We start from the raw sequence: 21,109 nt of genomic DNA on the forward strand, positions 1-21,109 counted from the left end.
ATTTAAGAGCTTTTCTGGGATCCCTTTGAGAATTAGCAAACATGCATTGTTTTGCCAATGCTTTTTGGTAATTAGAAGGCCGCTTATTGCAGCTGCGCACCCCACTTCTTATATTCTTGGCAGTAAAGGGGTTAATCAGGTAGCTTGTAAAGATAATTTTATCTGTAATGTAGAGATTATCCTCCCACCTGACACCTCCCATGTGCTGATCCCTACCTGATCCCTCTCTATCTCTCTAGAAGCCGACATCAGAGAGCTGCCAGTACCCTGTTCATAGACATTAATAAAGTGTTTCTGTAGTGTAATGATCCCCCCCCTTGAAGCGTCCATAGATGTAGATTCCCACATCCTGCCATCACACTTTCCTGTAGCGTAGGGGACCACTTCCTTTACCACATCCTTTTGGTCTAGCGCTGGGGACACTCCCGCCCTCACTCCCCTGATGTGTCTCCCACAGAGTGTCACTTTCAGTATCAGCAATCTGCCTGTATATGGTAAAGGAAAAATGATCAGTTCTTCCTTACCATATGAAGGCAGATGCCTTATGCCTCTGGCTGCAGTTTTCGATGTCAAAGCTGACTGCAGGGACCACAACATGAGCCACAAGGTTCGACGTAGGTATTACGTCAACAGGGTGCGCTGGGCAAAGTAGTGTGTGACTTTGTACCTACGTCCGAATGGCTTATAGTACATAGTTTTAAAATTTATTGTTGTAGTCACCAATAAGCCCTAGGAGAACACTCCATAATATGTTTCTATAACAAAGTAACCATAAACCCCCTCCATTTGTCTCATACCACTACTTGTGAGCAAGCTGAACACATCGGTAAGCCAATGATGAGGTATATATGTGCAGGCACCAATCAGCAGCTAGCTCCCAATTCCTGATCCTACCTAGGTATGCTTTAAAAAAAAATAAAAAAAAAAATACCAAGAGAACCAAGCAAATTAAATAACAGAAATAAATTGGAAAGTTAAGATTGTATGTTCTATCTGAATCATGAAATAAATGTTTTGGGTTTCGTCTTTCTCTAAGAGTTGGTTGTAATAAGGTTTGTGCTACTGAATATTTCACATAATCACATAACTAGGCCATTAGTAATGTTTCATGGACATGTATAGAAGCCCAGAGGGTTTGGCATTTTCTCCAACATAGGTGTGTCCGGTCCACGGCGTCATCCTTACTTGTGGGATATTCTCTTCCCCAACAGGAAATGGCAAAGAGCCCAGCAAAGCTGGTCACATGATCCCTCCTAGGCTCCGCCTACCCCAGTCATTCTCTTTGCCGTTGTACAGGCAACATCTCCACGGAGATGGCTTAGAGTTTTTTAGTGTTTAACTGTAGTTTTTATTATTCAATCAAGAGTTTGTTATTTTAAAATAGTGCTGGTATGTACTATTTACTCTGAAACAGAAAAGAGATGAAGATTTCTGTTTGTATGAGGAAAATGATTTTAGCAACCGTTACTAAAATCCATGGCTGTTCCACACAGGACTGTTGAGAGGAATTAACTTCAGTTGGGGGAACAGTGAGCAGTCTTTTGCTGCTTGAGGTATGACACATTCTAACAAGACGATGTAATGCTGGAAGCTGTCATTTTCCCTATGGGATCCGGTAAGCCATTTTTATTCACACAGTAAATAAGGGCTTTACAAGGGCTTATTAAGACTGTAGACATTTTCTGGGCTAAATCGATCATATTTACACATATTTAGCCTTGAGGAATCATTTAATCTGGGTATTTTTTGTAAAAGAATATCGGCAGGCACTGTTTTAGACACTTTATTCTATTGGTGCTTTCCCTAATCATAGTCAGAGCCTCATTTTCGCGCCGGTATGGCGCACTTGTTTTTGAGAACAGCATGACATGCAGCTGCATGTGTGTGGAGCTCTGATACATAGAAAAGTCTTTCTGAAGGCGTCATTTGGTATCGTATTCCCCTTTGGGCTTGGTTGGGTCTCAGCAAAGCAGATTCCAGGGACTGTAAAGGGGTTAAATATAAAAACGGCTCCGGTTCCGTTATTTTAAGGGTTAAAGCTTCCAAATTTGGTGTGCAATACTTTTAAGGCTTTAAGACACTGTGGTGAAATTTTGGTGAATTTTGAACAATTCCTTCATACTTTTTCGCAATTGCAGTAATAAAGTGTGTTCAGTTTAAAATTTAAAGTGACAGTAACGGTTTTATTTTAAAACGTTTTTTGTGCTTTGTTATCAAGTTTATGCCTGTTTAACATGTCTGAACTACCAGATAGATTGTGTTCTGACTGTGGGGAAGCCAAGGTTCCTTCTCATTTAAATAGATGTGATTAAGTTATTATCTTGGAAAGTTTTGTTTTTGGCTGCAATTTCTTCCGCTAGAAGAGTTTCAGAATTATCTGCTCTGCAGTGTTCTCCTCCTTATCTGGTGTTCCATGCAGATAAGGTGGTTTTACGTACTAAACCTGGTTTTCTTCCAAAAGTTGTTTCTAACAAAAACATTAACCAGGAGATAGTCGTGCCTTCTTTGGGTCCGAAACCAGTTTCGAAGAAGGAACGTTTGTTGCACAATTTGGATGTTGTTCGCGCTCTAAAATTCTATTTAGATGCTACAAAGGATTTTAGACAAACATCTTCCTTGTTTGTTGTTTATTCTGGTAACAGGAGAGGTCAAAAAGCAACTTCTACCTCTCTCTCTTTTTGGATTAAAAGCATCATCAGATTGGCTTATGTGACTGCCGGACGGCAGCCTCCTGAAAGAATCACAGCTCATTCCACTAGGGCTGTGGCTTCCACATGGGCCTTCAAGAACGAGGCTTCTGTTGATCAGATATGTAGGGCAGCGACTTGGTCTTCACTGCACACTTTTACCAAATTTTACAAGTTTGATACTTTTGCTTCTTCTGAGGCTATTTTTGGGAGAAAGGTTTTGCAAGCCGTGGTGCCTTCCATTTAGGTGACCTGATTTGCTCCCTCCCTTCATCCGTGTCCTAAAGCTTTGGTATTGGTTCCCACAAGTAAGGATGACGCCGTGGACCGGACACACCTATGTTGGAGAAAACAGAATTTATGTTTACCTGATAAATTACTTTCTCCAACGGTGTGTCCGGTCCACGGCCCGCCCTGGTTTTTTAATCAGGTCTGATGATTTATTTTCTTTAACTACAGTCACCACGGTATTATATGGTTTCTCCTATGCAAATATTCCTCCTTAACGTCGGTCGAATGACTGGGGTAGGCGGAGCCTAGGAGGGATCATGTGACCAGCTTTGCTGGGCTCTTTGCCATTTCCTGTTGGGGAAGAGAATATCCCACAAGTAAGGATGACGCCGTGGACCGGACACACCGTTGGAGAAAGTAATTTATCAGGTAAACATAAATTCTGTTTTTAGACGTAGATTATACTTTTAACATTACCTAGGGTCACGCAGCAGCAGAGGGTTTTTCTAGCTGTGTGCCAGTTGCAGTACAACTGGTGCCTCTTGCTGTTATTTATGCACTCTTTATATTCATCCGTACCATTTGGCCCCCTTTCTTCTCCTTATCTGTAGTGTCTCCCATTAAAGTAACTGGTTTTGTGATTTTAAGGCTGTAGCCGTGTCATTGTCCCACCCAGTCGGTAATTTGTAGGCCCATATAAAGCAATTGATACTGTCACTAATTAATGACAATGTAAAGGTATGTTCCCAAGTGTGACTAGATGTGTTCCCTGTTTAACACTAGAGGGAGCTAGAGCTAAAGTCAGACGTCCTGCTAGGATGTGAAGCGGTGACTTGGCCTAGTTTTGCGGATTGTTCTGTACAGCTCAGATTGCAATCTTCAGATCTAATAGCTCTCTGCCAGTATTCTCCTGTACACCAGTTTAACCACTTGATGCCTAGATTGTACATTGCTTTGTATCTTTGTGTGGAAGCTCACTTATATAGACCTGTAAAAGTGATGGATATGTCACTTGGTGCCTACAGATCAGCGCTGTTACCTTGAGTTCATTTTATGGCAGCTTTTTTGTTTTTGTACCTGTAAGATTTATTTTGATCCTGTTTGTTGTTGTAAAGATTCTGGTCCTATATCTGGTAAATTGAGCTAGGTTGTTATGAGCGATATTTAATATAGTTTATTAAAAGATCGTGAAACCCCAAATTTTTCTTTCATGTTATTGAAGAGATATCTAGGTAGCATGCGTGTCTGAAACAGTACATGACAGGAAATAGTGCTTCCATCAAGTGCTCTCGTTAATGTATAACATTGTTGCCAAACAGCTGCCATATAGTGTTGCAGAGACGTGCACGCTCCTTGACCCCTTAACAACGTCGCTGGTCTTTCTATGGGGGTTACTCTTTCAATAGCACAGTCTCGCGGCTGGATATTTTAGCAGGCCTGCAGGAGGGCTTCTAAGCCAGACGGAGTTCTTTGTGGTTAAGGTGTTAATTTACCTTCCTACTTTTCCACAAAGGATCACATGAACATATAAAAAAAATGGTATTAGAAGTACATTGGGCAATTGTTTAAAATGATCTATCTGAATCATGAAATACATTTTGTGTTTGTCCCTTTTAAGGTAAAATAAAACAATTTGTAAAGTTCTGTTTTGTTCTTTAGAGGATACATCTCCCTGGATGTAGGATTTCTGTAATGTGACGGATCTTCCTGTCACCTTCCCATATAAATATGTGGGAGCCTCGCCTTGTGTGTGCCTAGACCATATAATTATACCACATAGGCTTTCATTTGCCCCTTTGATGTACAGGAGAGCGGGGTGTGACACTAAAGTAGGAAGCATAATGATCAGGATGCAGTCCTTCTGGGCGCTCGCTCGCATGCTTCTGTTTAGGGCAAGTGGTCAAATGTGCATAACCTGTATCTTGTGTTAGTTATGATAAAGCATAAAGCTTGTGTATGACACTGTTGTTTTTTTATATTGTCTCATACACTGCAGAGCAGAACACATTCTTAGTTTTTTGTGTAATGCCAGTTGCATTAGGTAAATAAAACAACCTTCAGTAATTTGTGACTTTTTATTTAATTCTACAGAAATTAGAATATTTTATTAACCTTGCACAAGAGCTGTCAGAGTGGAACTGCAAATTAGTATGAGCTGTGACTGCTGGTCTAACTTTACACATCTTGTGTGAACTAGTACAATTCACACAGGGTAGTGTTTTTAAAAGAGCTTTGAAAGACCAAACTTTCCTTTTGTGCGTGTGACTATTTAAATTCTCTCTCTCTATCTCTATCTCTCTATATATATTTGTGCATATCCTAAAAGGGCTAATTAAGAATAGTTTGCATAATTTTTTTTTAAAAATTGTTGAGTATTTTACAATTATTTAAAAAAATTAGTTACATAGCCATGCTGTCTGGAGTAGTCTGATCCACCCCCCTTATCAGTGTTTAGCATCAGAAACACAGGCATTGTATTTCAACTGAGTTCAAAGCTGCTTATTTGCTTGTAGGCAGCTCCAGCAGATGAGTGTTAAAGTCTGCATTCTACCAAATCAAAGGTGGATATCGATGCAGCCATAAAAGGAATTGTGTGGGGGGGAGTTAGAGCTGTGCAATTCGGAAGCTTAAAAGAAAGGGTTAATGGCGAGGCACTGCAGTATAAATTTGTAGGTAAAGTAATTAAAGTGGGTATTATGTTTTGTCTCTATCCCAACTTGTTTTATATAATTTTAAGGTAAATTGTGTTACTGTACTGTATTACTGCTTACGGACTGCTGTAGCACAACCCACATTGGGGCAGATTACGAGTGGCACGCTAACTGTTGCGTGTGAGTGAAAGGGTATATCACGGTTCTTTTTGCATGTTGGAAGTAGCACGTGTATTATGAGTTGAAAGTAACCACGTTCAAATGAACGCAATTGAATTTAATGCTCGTTGGGATAATGCGACTTCAGAGCCATGGCTAACTGTTACGCTCAACTAAACAGTTGGGGAAAATACATTTACAATCATAATATTGTGTGATGAAAATTATTTAAAAAAATATTGCATAAAAGTTATAAGAACTCAATGATATGAGGGCTTAGGACAGCATAGGGCTTTAACATATATACATACATCTACGTGTGTACATATGTATTTATTTACAGACATATATAAACATATAAACACACAAATATATTTGCATACATATATTTAATATACACTTTGTTTTAGCTCCTGATGTAGAATGGTGAGTGTCATGAGTTAAAACGCAAGACTATAAATCCTCCATATTAAACCAGGTATATACTGAAGCAGTTAACCAAACTATTATTGTGAGTTTTTATAGTTAAACTAGATGAATCCTTGGTTTTCATTCACTGTAACTAGAATTTAAAGAGGCATAGGATGTCTACATATTCCGTTGTACTTAAAAGTGCACAAAAGTTCAAATTTAGTTTGCCAACAAATAAACACCTTGTAACAACATCTGTTTATAGCTACCGTGTAGCCTTAGTTTAAGTTTACATAAGCGTTCTGTATTAAAGGGGCATAAAATCCAAAACATTTATTTTGTTCAGATAGAACATTTTTAAACAACTTTCCAATTTACTTATATTATCAATTTTGCTGCATTCTCTTGGTATCCTTTATTGAAGAAGCTGTAATGCACTACTGAGAGCAAGCTGAACACATTGGTGAGCCAATGACAAGAGATATATATGTGCAGCCACTAATCAGAGATATTAGAAGTAAATTGAAAAGTTGTTTAAATTTGTACACTATTTGAATCATGAAAGAAACATTGTGGGTTTCATGTCCCTTTTAAACACTAATTTTTACAAGCTGATAACTTTTGAATGAGTACAGGAACTTGGCTACTTTTTGTGTTAAGATGTGAAGTAGTGTGTGTCATTTTTCATAATGCCGCCCGGCTGGCAAGACGTTCTGTGGAGTAGTGTGTGTCATTTTTCATAATGCCGCCCGGCTGGCAAGACGTTCTGTGGATTAGTGTGTGTCATTTTTCATAATGTCGGCCGGCTGGCAAGACGTTCTGTGGAGTAGTGTGTGTCATTTTTCATAATGCCGCCCGGCTGGCAAGACGTTCTGTGGAGTAGTGTGTGTCATTTTTCATAATGTCGGCCGGCTGGCAAGACGTTCTGTGGAGTAGTGTGTGTCATTTTTCATAATGCCGCCCGGCTGGCAAGACGTTCTGTGGAGTAGTGTGTGTCATTTTTCATAATGCCGCCCGGCTGGCAAGACTTTCTGTGGAGTAGTGTGTGTCATTTTTCATAATGCCGCCCGGCTGGCAAGACGTTCTGTGGAGTAGTGTGTGTCATTTTTCATAATGCCTCCCGGCTGGCAAGACTTTCTGTGGAGTAGTGTGTGTCATTTTCTGTCTCCTTGATTTTGTACAAATTTGTCAAGCGCTGCCGTCCGGTGTTTTTAAACAGCTCCAGAGAAAATTCTTCATGAAATTTGGCATGGAGATAAGTCATGTGTATACTGTTTCTTTATCTTTATTAGAAAATGAAAAGTAGGTCTGGAGATACAAAACCGTGGGAGGGGCATGTGCAAATGCACAGTAGGACAAAACCGGGGGAGGGGCATGTGCAAATGCACAGTGGGACAAAGCCGGGGGAGGGGCATGTGCAAATGCACAGTGGGACAAAGCCGGGGGAGGGGCATGTGCAACTGCACAGTGGGACAAAGCCGGGGGAGGGGCATGTGCAACTGCACAGTGGGACAAAGCCGTGGGAGGGGCAGGTGCAACTGCACAGTGGGACAAAGCCGTGGGAGGGGCAGGTGCAAATGCACAGTGGGACAAAGCCGTGGGAGGGGCAGGTGCAAATGCACAGTGGGACAAAGCCGTGGGAGGGGCAGGTGCAAATGCACAGTGGGACAAAGCCGTGGGAGGGGCAGGTGCAAATGCACAGTGGGATAAAGCCGTGGGAGGGGCAGGTGCAAATGCACAGTGGGACAAAGCCGTGGGAGGGGCAGGTGCAAATGCACAGTGGGACAAAGCCGTGGGAGGGGCAGGTGCACAGTGGGACAAAGCCGTGGGAGGGGCAGGTGCAAATGAGCAGGTGCCATTTTCAGTAGAAGTTTTTATATTTTATGTAAAGGTTATGTTGAGTTTACATTGATTTTAGAAGTAATATTTTTTTGATGTATGGTTTGTGATACTGTCTGATGACACCAAAGACTGACAAATCCGTCTTGTTTGTACCTATGGCTAAACACATCAAAAACCTAAATCTAGTGGTTCAAGAAGCAGATGAGCTTATTGGGACATAAAGGGCTAGATTACAAGTAAAATCTCTGCTAGAGTTAAGCACTATGTGCTAGTCAGGTTGCTCACGTATTTAAAGGAAAAAGAAAAAACTTATTTTGCGCAAGCGGTAACCAGACTAGTGCAAAAATCTGAACATTGAATATTGCGTGCACGTTCACGTATTCTCCCATAGTAGTCAATGAAGAGAAAAAACTAGCACTATCGCGTAAACACAATTACATTTAGCAATTGCGTTACCACAACAAGGAAAATATTTCTTATTCCAATGTTCTACACATAAAAATGTTGTATTTATTCATAATTAAATATTTCTACATATATCTGATGTTTTTTAAAACATATACTGTGTATATATATATATATATATATATATATATATATATAATTTTGCATATCTTACCCAGAATTCTCTTGTGCATTGGCAACATTGTATATGGAGTATTAGTGGGAAAAAGCAAGCGGGGAATCTTGCTTAGATGTGCTAATTTCATATGCAAATATTTACATTGATTTATTTATATATATATATATAAAATATAGGTATAGATATGTACAGATATACCGTATTGTCCCGATAAGCTGTGCCATTTTAAAGAAAATATACACATTAGTAAAACAGTATTTTATTTAATGAATAGGAACACATGTACCAGTATTTGTAACACTTTTGGTATCAATTATGCAGTTAGTCCTGCTTTTGGCGGCATAAGTTATATGCTCACAGAAAATGGTAGCTGTACAGTTTTTTTCAAGACGCTCATTGAAATCATTATCCCCTTTGGAAAAAAAAAACTTGAGAGCAAAAGTGATCAATTAAACCTAAGTAACAATCATTCATTAAATTAACACCACATGAGTCTATACAAACAAAGATAAAAAATTAGTGATATTCCCACATTGCAGCCAAAGGTGTAAAAAACCCAAAACAAATAGCAGTCAATAATAGCATCGGAAGCCGTCAATAACATCCTGATTATAGGCGGAGCCCCTAAATTTAAGATTTAAATTAAGGGGGAAAGTGCGGCCTATACTCGGGACAGTACGATATATAGGAATATCTATTTCAAAATACTTAGAACATATTCTGCTATGTGCAGAACATTGGAATGTGAAATATTTACAGTAAATTCATAGATTAAAAAAAATATATATACACCCACAGTCACACACATACATACACATCTTTAAAAGAGAGATGCATACAGATACATTGCTATAGTACTTGGCTGCTTTTTTTTTTCTCTAACACCCGAGATCTCATATCTTTGAGCCCTTATAAATATTTTTTTTAAACATGATTTTTATTACAGTGCTATTATGAGTGTAAGTCTACTTTGCAATGTATTTTTGAAGTGTTTTGTGCAACTTTTTAGGTTCGTAAAACAGTTAACCAGAGCTCTGAGATTGTGGTAAGAATTGTAGCGTAAGTCACAATTGCGCTAGCACAATTGCGATTTCACTCAACTTGTAATATAAGCTCAATTAAAACTGATTGCGAAAACACGATATCACTTGCGTAAAAAAGTTTGTGTCTCGCTTGTAATCTAGCTCAAAATGTTTAATCACAAACAACGTTAAGGTGCTGCCGTAACAGAATAAGCCCTTTTTGAAATGCAAAAGAGCTTAATCTGCTGATAACATTTTGACATTTAATGATACCCATTACACTTTGAATTTAATGTATAACGGGGGGTACTGGTCAGGAAAACATTTGCTCAAGTCACTAACTGGGCTAAGAAAAAAAATTCATTTCTGTTAATTTTCTTTATTTTCCTTGTCCCAATGCAGTGAAGCCGCAGCCCATGCTGTAGCAACATTGGCAGAGGCAACGTTACAGGGCGGAGGGCAGATCGTACTTTCTGGGGAAACTGCAGCAGCGGTTGGAGCTCTAACTGGAGTACAGGATGCCAACGGTAGGAAAAGTCACTGACACACCATACAAAACCAGCACTGCAGAGGAAAGCAGTATGGGTTATGTTCACAATCATTTTTAGATCCCAATGAGTTGTCGGGCCCGGAGTCTCCCGTTTAGATTTTTTAGCCTGTTCTAATATGTTGGTGCAGAATTGCACCTTTATCCATTTTAACTTTGTGTCAGTTTAGTTGTCTGGCTTTGCTGTAGATTGAAGGACACATTTTAATTTTTTACTGATTTATACAACATTTATTGGGGTGCAGGTCAGTGGTGCTGTGTAAGACAGTTGTGGGTCATGATGTGAGTTTACATGTTTAGCTCAGCATTTGAAACTAAGTATTGACTCTTCTAGTGTATAGATTTAATGTCTTCACTGACTTCCTACAACCAACATCACGCATGTCTTTCTCCTACCTCTTTGTACATTGCTATATTAACACCACAGGACCCTGATAGTTATTTATATTCTGCTGTTGGCCGTTTGTTATGCCTAATGAAAACCCATAGCTATGAGTGTTACTCTTGTTCATCGGACACATTTGCCTTTACTCTGTAATTACAGCTCTGCTGCATTTTTTAGCAAACATCTTACTCTAAGGGCCAGGTGATCAGAAGAAGCTCGCCAGCATGGAGAGAAATTGCACAAAATCTTTCAGATTTGTATTTAGACTTAGGATTGTAGAGTAGGAATATCTCCTTCACATACTGAACTCTGCATAGTGAGAGAAATCTCACAAGATGAAAAAAAAATGTAAAAGTTAAAATTTTAGGTACCTCGCCATACTGGTGAGATGCCGTAGAACGTTAGGTCCTAAGTGTAGATGGCAGCAATGCTTGAATGTTATAAATACTGTGTAACAGGAGTGATGTCATTACATAAACAAAGTCAAAACAATTTAAAGTGCTGAGCTTCTAAATAATAGCAGAATCCTCAAATCTGACCTTATTGACACTCAAGGGCTGGCACTGATTTACCCCTCTTGTGGGCTTGACAAGTCTCGGTAGTCATTGAGCCAAAGCTTGAAGTTATTTCCCCCCTAACGTTGAAACTATGTCTATATACGAATACATTTGTCTGGTTCTTAAGGTTCATATCTGCCTCCTCAATATTGTTGCTGGTTTCAGTTTGTCTAAGTAAATTTATCAGTCCCTGCCCTGTTTTATCAATTCGACTCTTAAGTCCTCAAAAATATTGCAGTTTTTAAGTCTGCTTTTTTTGCAGCATAGTTTGGTTACCCACTGAAACAATTTATCTTACAGGAAACTTGCGCAGGGATATATACCTGTTTATCTGTAGTAAATCTGTGAGAATTTTCATTGGAAGTCACTTGCCTTGTCTCTCTAGTTGCCTACAGATTTTCTTTTCCTAGTATGCCGCTAAAGCACTACAGAATTTTGCGGCGCTACACAAATGATATTTCTATTGATAATTACTTAAATTCTGACATGCTTAGTTTAAAGTAGAAAGCTTGGCCAAATCAAATTCAGGTTCTCAAGTATTTATGCAGGTACAGGCACTGATGCATAATGATAATTAGCCTATGTACCCCAGGGCATACAGACACATGAACGTGTGAAAATGCAAACGTAGATTGTGTACCAACATACCCAATGCAGTCATACAGATGTTAACCAGACATGTAGACAGTGAAAGGGTCAGTAGGACATGTAGATACATAATCCAGGCATGTATGTGCACACTAGGGTTGCCACCTCGGCCATGTTTTCCTGGGCGCCTATGCGTTACACATGCTGCAAGGTGTGCAGAGGGGAACAGGAATTGCACCCCTGGACAGCACACAAATATTTATTCTGGAAAGCAGTATTCATGTTCCCCCTGCACACCCTGCGGCATGTGCAACTGTCCAGGACAACATGACCGAGGTGGCAACTCTAGCGCAAAGACAGATTGTCATGTACACAGACACATTTCTTACTGACATACCTAGAGGCAGACGTATACATGAGACCGGCCTACATAAATGTACAAACTTGGATGCACAAAAATACTTACACATGCTTGCAAACTACCACACTAATACATACAATTTGACTAATGCACACATAGGCAGACATGCACACAGCTATAAATGCTCTATATGAAAATGAATGAATGTGTGCTGTGCTAAATTTAGATTTTCACATTCCTGTAGCTGTCTAATCATAATGCAGTAAAGACAACCTGGAACAGATTACAGTATAGTGAGCCCAGATTATCAATTAATGCTGAGAGCAGTTGTGCATTACTTCTGCCTGACGCAAGCAGCGCAGGATTACTGAGCACAACCCCCATACTAAGGGAACAAGTATAGGAGCACACGCATCACTCAAATTAATATTTCAGGGCCTCCAATTAAAAGGCTAGATCCTTATGTTAGCTTTTCAGTGTTCGTCCATCATTACCATCACTTTTGCCTGGTCTGACAAATCCGTAGCAAAATGCAGTGTCTGAAGAGAGTGGCACAATGTGCTCTGTGCTGTTAGCTCCTAATACTTAGTAACTGCTGCTTGACCTTTCAGGTGCTCTAAAAGCTGGTTTCATTTCATTCTCTTACTGTACATAATCATTAGTTTTTAGGTTAGTGGTAAAAAAGAAGTCAGAATTTCAGTTTCCCAGCTTGATTACAGGTGAGTTAGATTTATAATATCTTGACCTGTTGCCCTACCTCGTCTGCTGGATTATGAAACCTACTTCAGATTATTACATAGGGTTGTCTGTGCCATAGGTGAAATGGTTTGTGTTTGGTTGACTATTATGTAAAAGGTCATGCACACTATCCTGTATATAAGGTCATTATTTTCATCTAATTCTACTTGGAAACAACTGCTCCCATTACCCTTTTGTGTATGTCGTACAATTGTTTTATTGGTTTCAGCAGTAATCTAGTTTAGTCTTACTCCATTTGTTGGCAGCAATTCACACTGGAGTAACAAGCTAATTAAAAGGTTAAAGGGACAGTCAACACAAAAATTGTTATTGTTTAAGAAGATAGATAATGCCTTTATTACCCATTCCCCAGCTTTGCACAAAAAACATGGTTATATTAATATACTTTATAACGTTTAAGCCTCTAAATTTCTGTCTGTTTCTAAGTCCCTAAAGACAACCCCTTGATCACATGCTTTGTATTAGCTTTGTACAACAGAGGAGTGCTAGTTCTTGTGAGCTATTAAGTTAACATTGAGCTCACACCCGTGGATTCTAACACAACATTATTTGGCTTAAATACATAGTCATGTGATCAGGGGGCAGTCAGACAATGCTTAGATACAAGGTTATCACAGAGGTAAAAAGTGTATTAACCCCTTAGTAAAAAGAGCACTTTTTAATTTTCTGACCGTTTGGAAACGGGGCTATTTTTAAATTTCTGCGGTGTTTGTGTTTAGCTGTAAGTTTCCTCTTACTCATTTACTGTACCCACATATTATATACCGTTTTTCTCGCCATCAAATGGGCTTTCTAAAGATGCCATTATTTATTTCTTCTACAAGATACGACGAGTCCACGGATTTCATCCTTACTTGTGGGATATTATCCTCCTGCTAACAGGAAGTGGCAAAGAGCACCAGAGCAGAGCTGTATATATAGCTCCTCCCTTCCCCTCAACCCCCAGTCATTCTCTTTGCCTGTGTTATACTAGGAAGACATGGTAAAGTGAGGTGTTAGTTTTAGTTTCTTCAATCAAGAAGTTTTTTATTTTAAATGGTACCGGTGAGTACTATTTTGATGATCTTAGCATTTGTAGCTAAGATCCACGCTGGTTCCCACAAGACTTCTGAAGGTAACCATGAGACATCTTCAGGGTGGAGACCGGTTTCATGCTACAAGCAGCGTTAAGGTATGTGCAGCCTTTTTATTCTGAGGAGACTTGGTATATCAGAACTGGCTGGCAGTTATTTCCCGGTATGGGAATGGGGTAAGCAGTAATCCTAATTTTCAAGAAGGCTATTACTGGAGTCCCTAGTTTTTATTATAATGGTTGACTTTATATGGGCATTATGTGACATGGGAGAGACTAAGAAAAACGATGTATAACGTTTTTATTTTTGGCATTAACATCCATATGTTTGATGGTGTATTTGAGGGGTTATGTTGTGTTGCATCACTTTGGTGTAAAACCGCTTTCCCATGCGGTTGTGTTTGGGCCTACTCCGGCATTGACCTTAAGGGGCGGGGCTTATTTTAGCGCGCTCAGATGCGCCCTTCCTTCAGGCTAGGCAGCAGCAAGCAGTAACTCCGGTGGCTCCTGTGTAGACAAGCTGTTCTGGAGTGTTGGAAAGTTATTTCGAAGTACCCTGGGGGCAGGTAGGTGCACAGAAGAGCTGTGGCGAGGTGCAGAGGGTTCTTTTGACTGTAAATGACAAATTGTTGTTTTAAAGTACTTTAAGAGCCTTATTTCTGCCCTTCTGGGTGCAGTAATTTTTGGGTGAACCAACGATTTTAATGTTAAATTTAGAATTATTTAACGTTATTTAAGCATTTTGGAAAAATTGTTCACTTTTTCTTTTCTTAAAGGCGCAGTACACGTTTTTTCAAAAGTTTATTTTAAGCAATAAAGAAGTGTTTTATCGACTTTTGTCGTTATTATTAGTCTGTTCAACATGTCTGACATTGAGGAATCTGAATCTCATTGTTCTATGTGTTTAGAAGCTATTGTGCAACCCCCTCTAACATTGTGTAACTCTTGTACTGAAAGAGCCTTACATTGTAAAGACCATATATTAGGTCAAGAAAGTGTGCCTAAGGATGATTCTCAGTCTGAAGAGAATCAGGATATGCCATCTAATTCTCCCCAAGTGTCACAACCTATAACGCCCACACAAGCGACGCCAAGTACTTCTAGTGAGTCTAATTCTTTTACTCTGCAGGAGATGGCTGCAGTTATGTCAACTTTCCTTACAGAGGTATTATCTAAATTACCAGTGTTGCAGGGTAAACGCAGTAGGTCAGGTATTAATGTAAATACTGAATCCTCTGATGCTTTATTAGCTATTTCCGATGTACCCTCACAGTGTTCTGAGTTGGGGGTCAGGGAATTACTGTCTGATGGTGAAATTTCAGATTCAGGGAATGTTTTACCTCAGACAGATTCGGAGGCAATGTCCTTTAAATTTAAGCTTGAACACCTCCGCCTGCTACTTAGGGAGGTTTTAGCGACTCTGGATGATTGTGACCCTATTGTAATTCCACCAGAGAAATTGTGTAAAATGGATAAATATTTAGAAGTACCTACTTACACTGATGTTTTTCCGGTTCCTAAGAGAATTTCGGAAATAAGAAAGGAATGGGATAGACCAGGTACACCGTTTTCTCCCCCTCCTAATTTTAAGAAAATGTTTCCCATACCAGACACCATTCAAGACTTGTGGCAAACGGTCCCTAAGGTAGAGGGAGCTATATCTACCCTGGCTAAGCATACAACTATACCCATTGAGGACAGTTGTGTTTTCAAAGACCCTATGGATAAGAAATTAGAGGGTCTACTAAAGAAATTATTTGTTAATCAGGGGTTTCTTTTACAACCTACGGCTTGCATTGTTCCAGTAACAACTGCTGCAGCTTTTTGGTTTGAGGCTCTAGAAGAGTCTCTTAAGGTTGAGACTCCATTAGACGACATCTTAGATAGAATTAAGGCTCTCAAGCTAGCTAATTCTTTTATTACTGATGCCGCTTTTCAAATTGCTAAATCAGCGGCAAAGAATGCAGGTTTTGCTATCCTAGCACGTAGAGCATTGTAGCTCAAATCTTGGTCTGCTGATGTGTCATCAAAAACTAAGCTTTCTCTTGTTAAGTGTATCCAGTCCACGTATCATCCATTACTTTTGGGATATTCTCCTTCCCAACAGGAAGTTGCAAGAGGATCACCCACAGCAGAGCTGCTATATAGCTCCTCCCCTCACTGCCATATCCAGTCATTCTCTTGCAACTCTCAACTAAGATGGAGGTCGTAATAGGACTGTGGTGTTTTATACTTAGTTTATTTCTTCAATCAAAAGTTTGTTATTTTTAAATGGTACCGGAGTGTACTGTTTATCTCAGGCAGTATTTAGAAGAAGAATCTGCCTGCGTTTTCTATGATCTTAGCAGAAGTAACTAAGATCCTTTGCTGTTCTCACATATTCTGAGGAGTGAGGTAACTTCAGAGGGGGAATAGCGTGCAGGTTTTCCTGTAATAAGGTATGTGCAGTTAAAATATTTTTCTAGGGATGGAATTTGCTAGAAAATGCTGCTGATACCGAAGTAATGTAAGTAAAGCCTTAAATGCAGTGATAGCGACTGGTATCAGGCTTATTAATAGAGATACATACTCTTATAAAAGTGTATTTTAAAACGTTTGCTGGCATGTTTAATCGTTTTTTATATATGTTTGGTGATAAAACTTATTGGGGCCTAGTTTTTTTCCACATGGCTGGCTTGAATTTTGCCTAGAAACAGTTCCCTGAGGCTTCCCACTGTTGTAATATGAGTGTGAGGGGCCTATTTTGGCGTTTTTTTTGCACAGCAAAAATTAGACACAGACATCCAGCTTCTTCCTGCATGATCCAGGACTTCTCTGAAGGGCTCAAAAGGCTTCAAAAGTCGTATTGAGGGAGGTAAAAAGCCACAGTAGAGCTGTGGCAGTTGTTGTGACTGTTTAAAAAACGTTTTTGTCATTTGTTATTCCGTTTTTGGTATTAAGGGGTTAATCATCCATTTGCAAGTGGGTGCAATGCTCTGCTAACTTATTACATACACTGTAAAAATTTTGTTAGTGTAACTGCATTTTTTCACTGTTATTTCAAAATTTGGGAAAATTTGTGTTTCTTAAAGGCGCAGTAACGTTTTTTATATTGCTTGTAAACTTGTTTTAAAGTATTTTCCAAGCTTGCTAGTCTCATTGCTAGTCTGTTTAAACATGTCTGACACAGAGGAACCTACTTGTTCATTATGTTTGAAAGCCATGGTGGAGCCTCATAGGAGAATGTGTACTAAATGTATTGATTTCACCTTAAACAATAAAGATCAGTCTTTATCTATAAAAGAATTATCACCAGAGGGTTCTGTCGAGGGGGAAGTTATGCCGACTAACTCTCCCCACGTGTCAGACCCTTCGCCTCCCGCTCAGGGGACGCACGCTAATATGGCGCCAATTACATCAGGGACGCCCATAGCGATTACCTTGCAGGACATGGCTGCAATCATGAATAATACCCTGTCAGAGGTATTATCTAGATTGCCTGAATTAAGAGGCAAGCGCGATAGCTCTGGGGTTAGGAGAGATACAGAGCGCGCAAATGCTGTTAGAGCCATGTCTGATACTGCGTCACAATATGCAGAACATGAGGACGGAGAGCTTCAGTCTGTGGGTGACATCTCTGACTCGGGGAAACCTGATTCAGAGATTTCTAATTTTAAATTTAAGCTTGAGAACCTCCGTGTATTGCTTGGGGAGGTATTAGCTGCTCTGAATGACTGTAACACAGTTGCAATTCCAGAGAAATTGTGTAGGCTGGATAGATACTATGCGGTGCCGGTGTGTACTGACGTTTTTCCTATACCTAAAAGGCTTACAGAAATTATTAGCAAGGAGTGGGATAGACCCAGTGTGCCCTTTTCCCCACCTCCTATATTTAGAAAAATGTTTCCAATAGACGCCACTACACGGGAATTATGGCAGACGGTCCCTAAGGTGGAGGGAGCAGTTTCTACTTTAGCAAAGCGTACCACTATCCCGGTTGAGGACAGTTGTGCTTTTTCAGATCCAATGGATAAAAAATTGGAGGGTTAGTTTAAGAAAATGTTTATTCAACAAGGTTTTATTTTACAGCCCCTTGCATGCATTGCGCCTGTCACTGCTGCGGCGGCGGCATTCTGGTTTGAGGCCCTGGAAGAGACCATCCAGACAGCTCCATTGAATGAAATTATTGACAAGCTTAGAACGCTTAAGCTAGCTAACTCATTTGTTTCTGATGCCATTGTTCATTTGACTAAACTAACGGCTAAGAATTCCGGATTCGCCATCCAGGCGCGTAGGGCGCTATGGCTTAAATCCTGGTCAGCTGACGTGACTTCAAAGTCTAAATTAAGGGGCAGACCTTATTCGGGCCTGGCTTGAAGGAAATTATTGTTGACATTACTGGAGGCAAGGGTCATACCCTTCCTCAGGACAGGGCCAAATCAAAGGCCAAACAGTCTAATTTTCGTGCCTTTCGAAATTTCAAGGCAGGAGCAGCATCAACTTCCTCCGCTTCAAAACAAGAGGGAACTGTTGCTCATTCCAGACAGGCCTGGAAACCTAACCAGTCCTGGAACAAGGGCAAGCAGGCCAGAAAGCCTGCTGCTGCCCCCAAGACAGCATGAAGGAACGGCCCCCTATCCGGAAACGGATCTAGTGGGGGGCAGACTTTCTCTCTTCGCCCAGGCGTGGGCAAGAGATTTTCAGGATCCCTGGGCGTTGGAGATCATATTTCAGGGATATCTTCTGGACTTCAAAGCTTCTCCTCCACAAGGGAGATTTTATCTTTCAAGGTTATCAGCAAACCAGATAAAGAAAGAGGCATTCCTAAGCTGTGTGCAAGACCTCCTAGTAATGGGAGTGATCCATCCAGTTCCGCGGACGGAACAGGGACAGGGATTTTATTCAAATCTGTTTGTGGTTCCCAAGAAAGAGGGAACCTTCAGACCAATCTTGGATCTAAAGATCTTAAACAAATTCCTCAGAGTTCCATCATTCAAAATGGAAACTATTCGGACCATCCTACCCATGATCCAAGAGGGTCAGTACATGACCACAGTGGACTTAAAGGATGCCTACCTTCACATACCGATTCACAAAGATCATCATCGGTTCCTAAGGTTTGCCTTTCTAGACAGGCATTACCAATTTGTAGCTCTTCCCTTCAGGTTGGCCACCGCCCGAGAATTTTTACAAAGGTTCTGGGCTCACTTCTGGCGGTTCTAAGACCGCGAGGCATAGCGGTGGCTCTGTATCTAGACGACATCCTGATACAGGCGTCAAGCTTTCAAATTGCCAAGTCTCATACAGAGATAGTTCTGGCATTTCTGAGGTCGCATGGGTGGAAAGTGAACGTGGAAAAGAGTTCTCTATCGCCACTCACAAGAGTCTCCTTCCTAGGGTCTCTTATAGATTCTGTAGAGATGAAAATTTACCTGACGGAGTCCAGGTTATCAAAACTTCTAAATGCTTGCCGTGTCCTTCATTCCATTCCACGCCCGTCAGTGGCTCAGTGCATGGAAGTAATCGGCTTAATGGTAGCGGCAATGGACATAGCCATTTGCGCGCCTGCATCTCAGACCGCTGCAATTATGCATGCTAAGTCAGTGGAATGGGGATTACTCAGATTTGTCCCCTCTACTAAATCTGGATCAAGAGACCAGAGATTCTCTTCTCTGGTGGCTTTCTCGGGTCCATCTGTCCAAGGGTATGACCTTTCGCAGGCCAGATTGGACGATTGTAACAACAGATGCCAGCCTTCTAGGTTGGGGCGCAGTCTGGAACTCCCTGGAGGCTCAGGGATCGTGGACTCAGGAGGAGAAACTCCTCCCAATAAATATTCTGGAGTTAAGAGCAATATTCAATGCTCTTCTAGCTTGGCCTCGGTTAGCAACACTGAGGTTCATCAGATTTCAGTCGGACAACATCACGACTGTGGCTTACATCAACCATCAAGGGGGGGAACCAGGAGTTCCCTAGCGATGTTAGAAGTCTCAAAGATAATTCGCTGGGCAGAGTCTCACTCTTGCCACCTGTCAGCGATCCACATCCCAGGCGTAGAGAACTGGGAGGCCGATTTTCTAAGTCGTCAGACTTTTCATCCGGGGGAGTGGGAACTCCATCCGGAGGTGTTTGCTCAACTGGTCCATCGTTGGGGCAAACCAGAACTGGATCTCATGGCGTCTCGCCAGAACGCCAAGCTTCCTTGTTACGGATCCAGGTCCAGGGACCCGGGAGCAACGCTGATAGATGCTCTAGCAGCTCCTTGGTTCTTCAACCTGGCCTTTGTGTTTCCACCGTTTCCTCTGCTCCCTCGACTGATTGCCAAAATCAAACAGGAGAGAGCATCGGTGATTCTGATAGCGCCTGCGTGGCCACGCAGGACCTGGTATGCAGACCTAGTGGACATGTCATCTCTTCCACCATGGACTCTGCCTCTGAGGCAGGACCTTCTAATACAAGGTCCTTTCAATCATCCAAATCTAATTTCTCTGAGACTGACTGCATGGAGATTGAACGCTTGATTCTATCAAGGCGTGGCTTCTCTGAGTCAGTCATTGATACCTTAATACAGGCTCGGAAGCCTGTCACCAGGAAAATCTACCATAAGATATGGCGTAAATATCTTTATTGGTGTGAATCCAAGAGTTACTCATGGAGTAAGGTTAGGATTCCTAGGATATTGTCCTTTCTCCAAGAGGATTTGGACAAAGGCTTATCAGCTAGTTCTTTAAAAGGACAGATCTCTGCTCTGTCTATTCTTTTGCACAAGCGTCTGGCAGAAGTTCCAGACGTCCAGGCATTTTGTCAGGCTTTGGTTAGGATTAAGCCTGTGTTTAAAACTGTTGCTCCCCCGTGGAGCTTAAACTTGGTTCTTAAAGTTCTTCAGGGAGTTCCGTTTGAACCCCTTCATTCCATTGATATTAAACTTTTATCTTGGAAAGTTCTGTTTTTGATGGCTATTTCCTCGGCTCGAAGAGTCTCTGAGTTATCTGCCTTACATTGTGATTCTCCTTATCTGATTTTTCATTCAGACAAGGTAGTTCTGTGTACTAAACCTGGGTTTTTACCTAAGGTGGTTTCTAACAGGAATAGCAATCAAGAGATTGTTGTTCCATCATTGTGTCCTAATCCTTCTTCAAAGAAGGAACGTCTTTTGCATAATCTGGACGTAGTCCGTGCCTTGAAGTTTTACTTACAGGCTACTAAAGATTTTCGTCAAACATCTGCCCTGTTTGTTGTTTACTCTGGACAGAGGAGAGGTCAAAAAGCTTCTGC

The 21,109-nt window shown here is 40.8% G+C and overlaps 1 protein-coding gene across 3 annotated transcripts in view; it reads left to right on the top strand.

The window, feature by feature from the left end:
* The window catches only part of NRF1 (nuclear respiratory factor 1), a 249,610-nt gene that overhangs the window by 185,825 nt on the left and 42,676 nt on the right, over positions 1 to 21,109 (top strand). For all 3 annotated transcript variants that reach the window (XM_053716373.1, XM_053716372.1, XM_053716374.1), the window contains exon 10: positions 9,989 to 10,113. In XM_053716373.1, coding sequence (XP_053572348.1) covers positions 9,989 to 10,113 — 125 coding nt within the window. The remainder of the gene's footprint in view (positions 1 to 9,988; positions 10,114 to 21,109) is intronic.

Source organism: Bombina bombina, chromosome 6 (assembly GCF_027579735.1).
Source record: "Bombina bombina isolate aBomBom1 chromosome 6, aBomBom1.pri, whole genome shotgun sequence".
Taxonomy (NCBI): domain Eukaryota; kingdom Metazoa; phylum Chordata; class Amphibia; order Anura; family Bombinatoridae; genus Bombina; species Bombina bombina.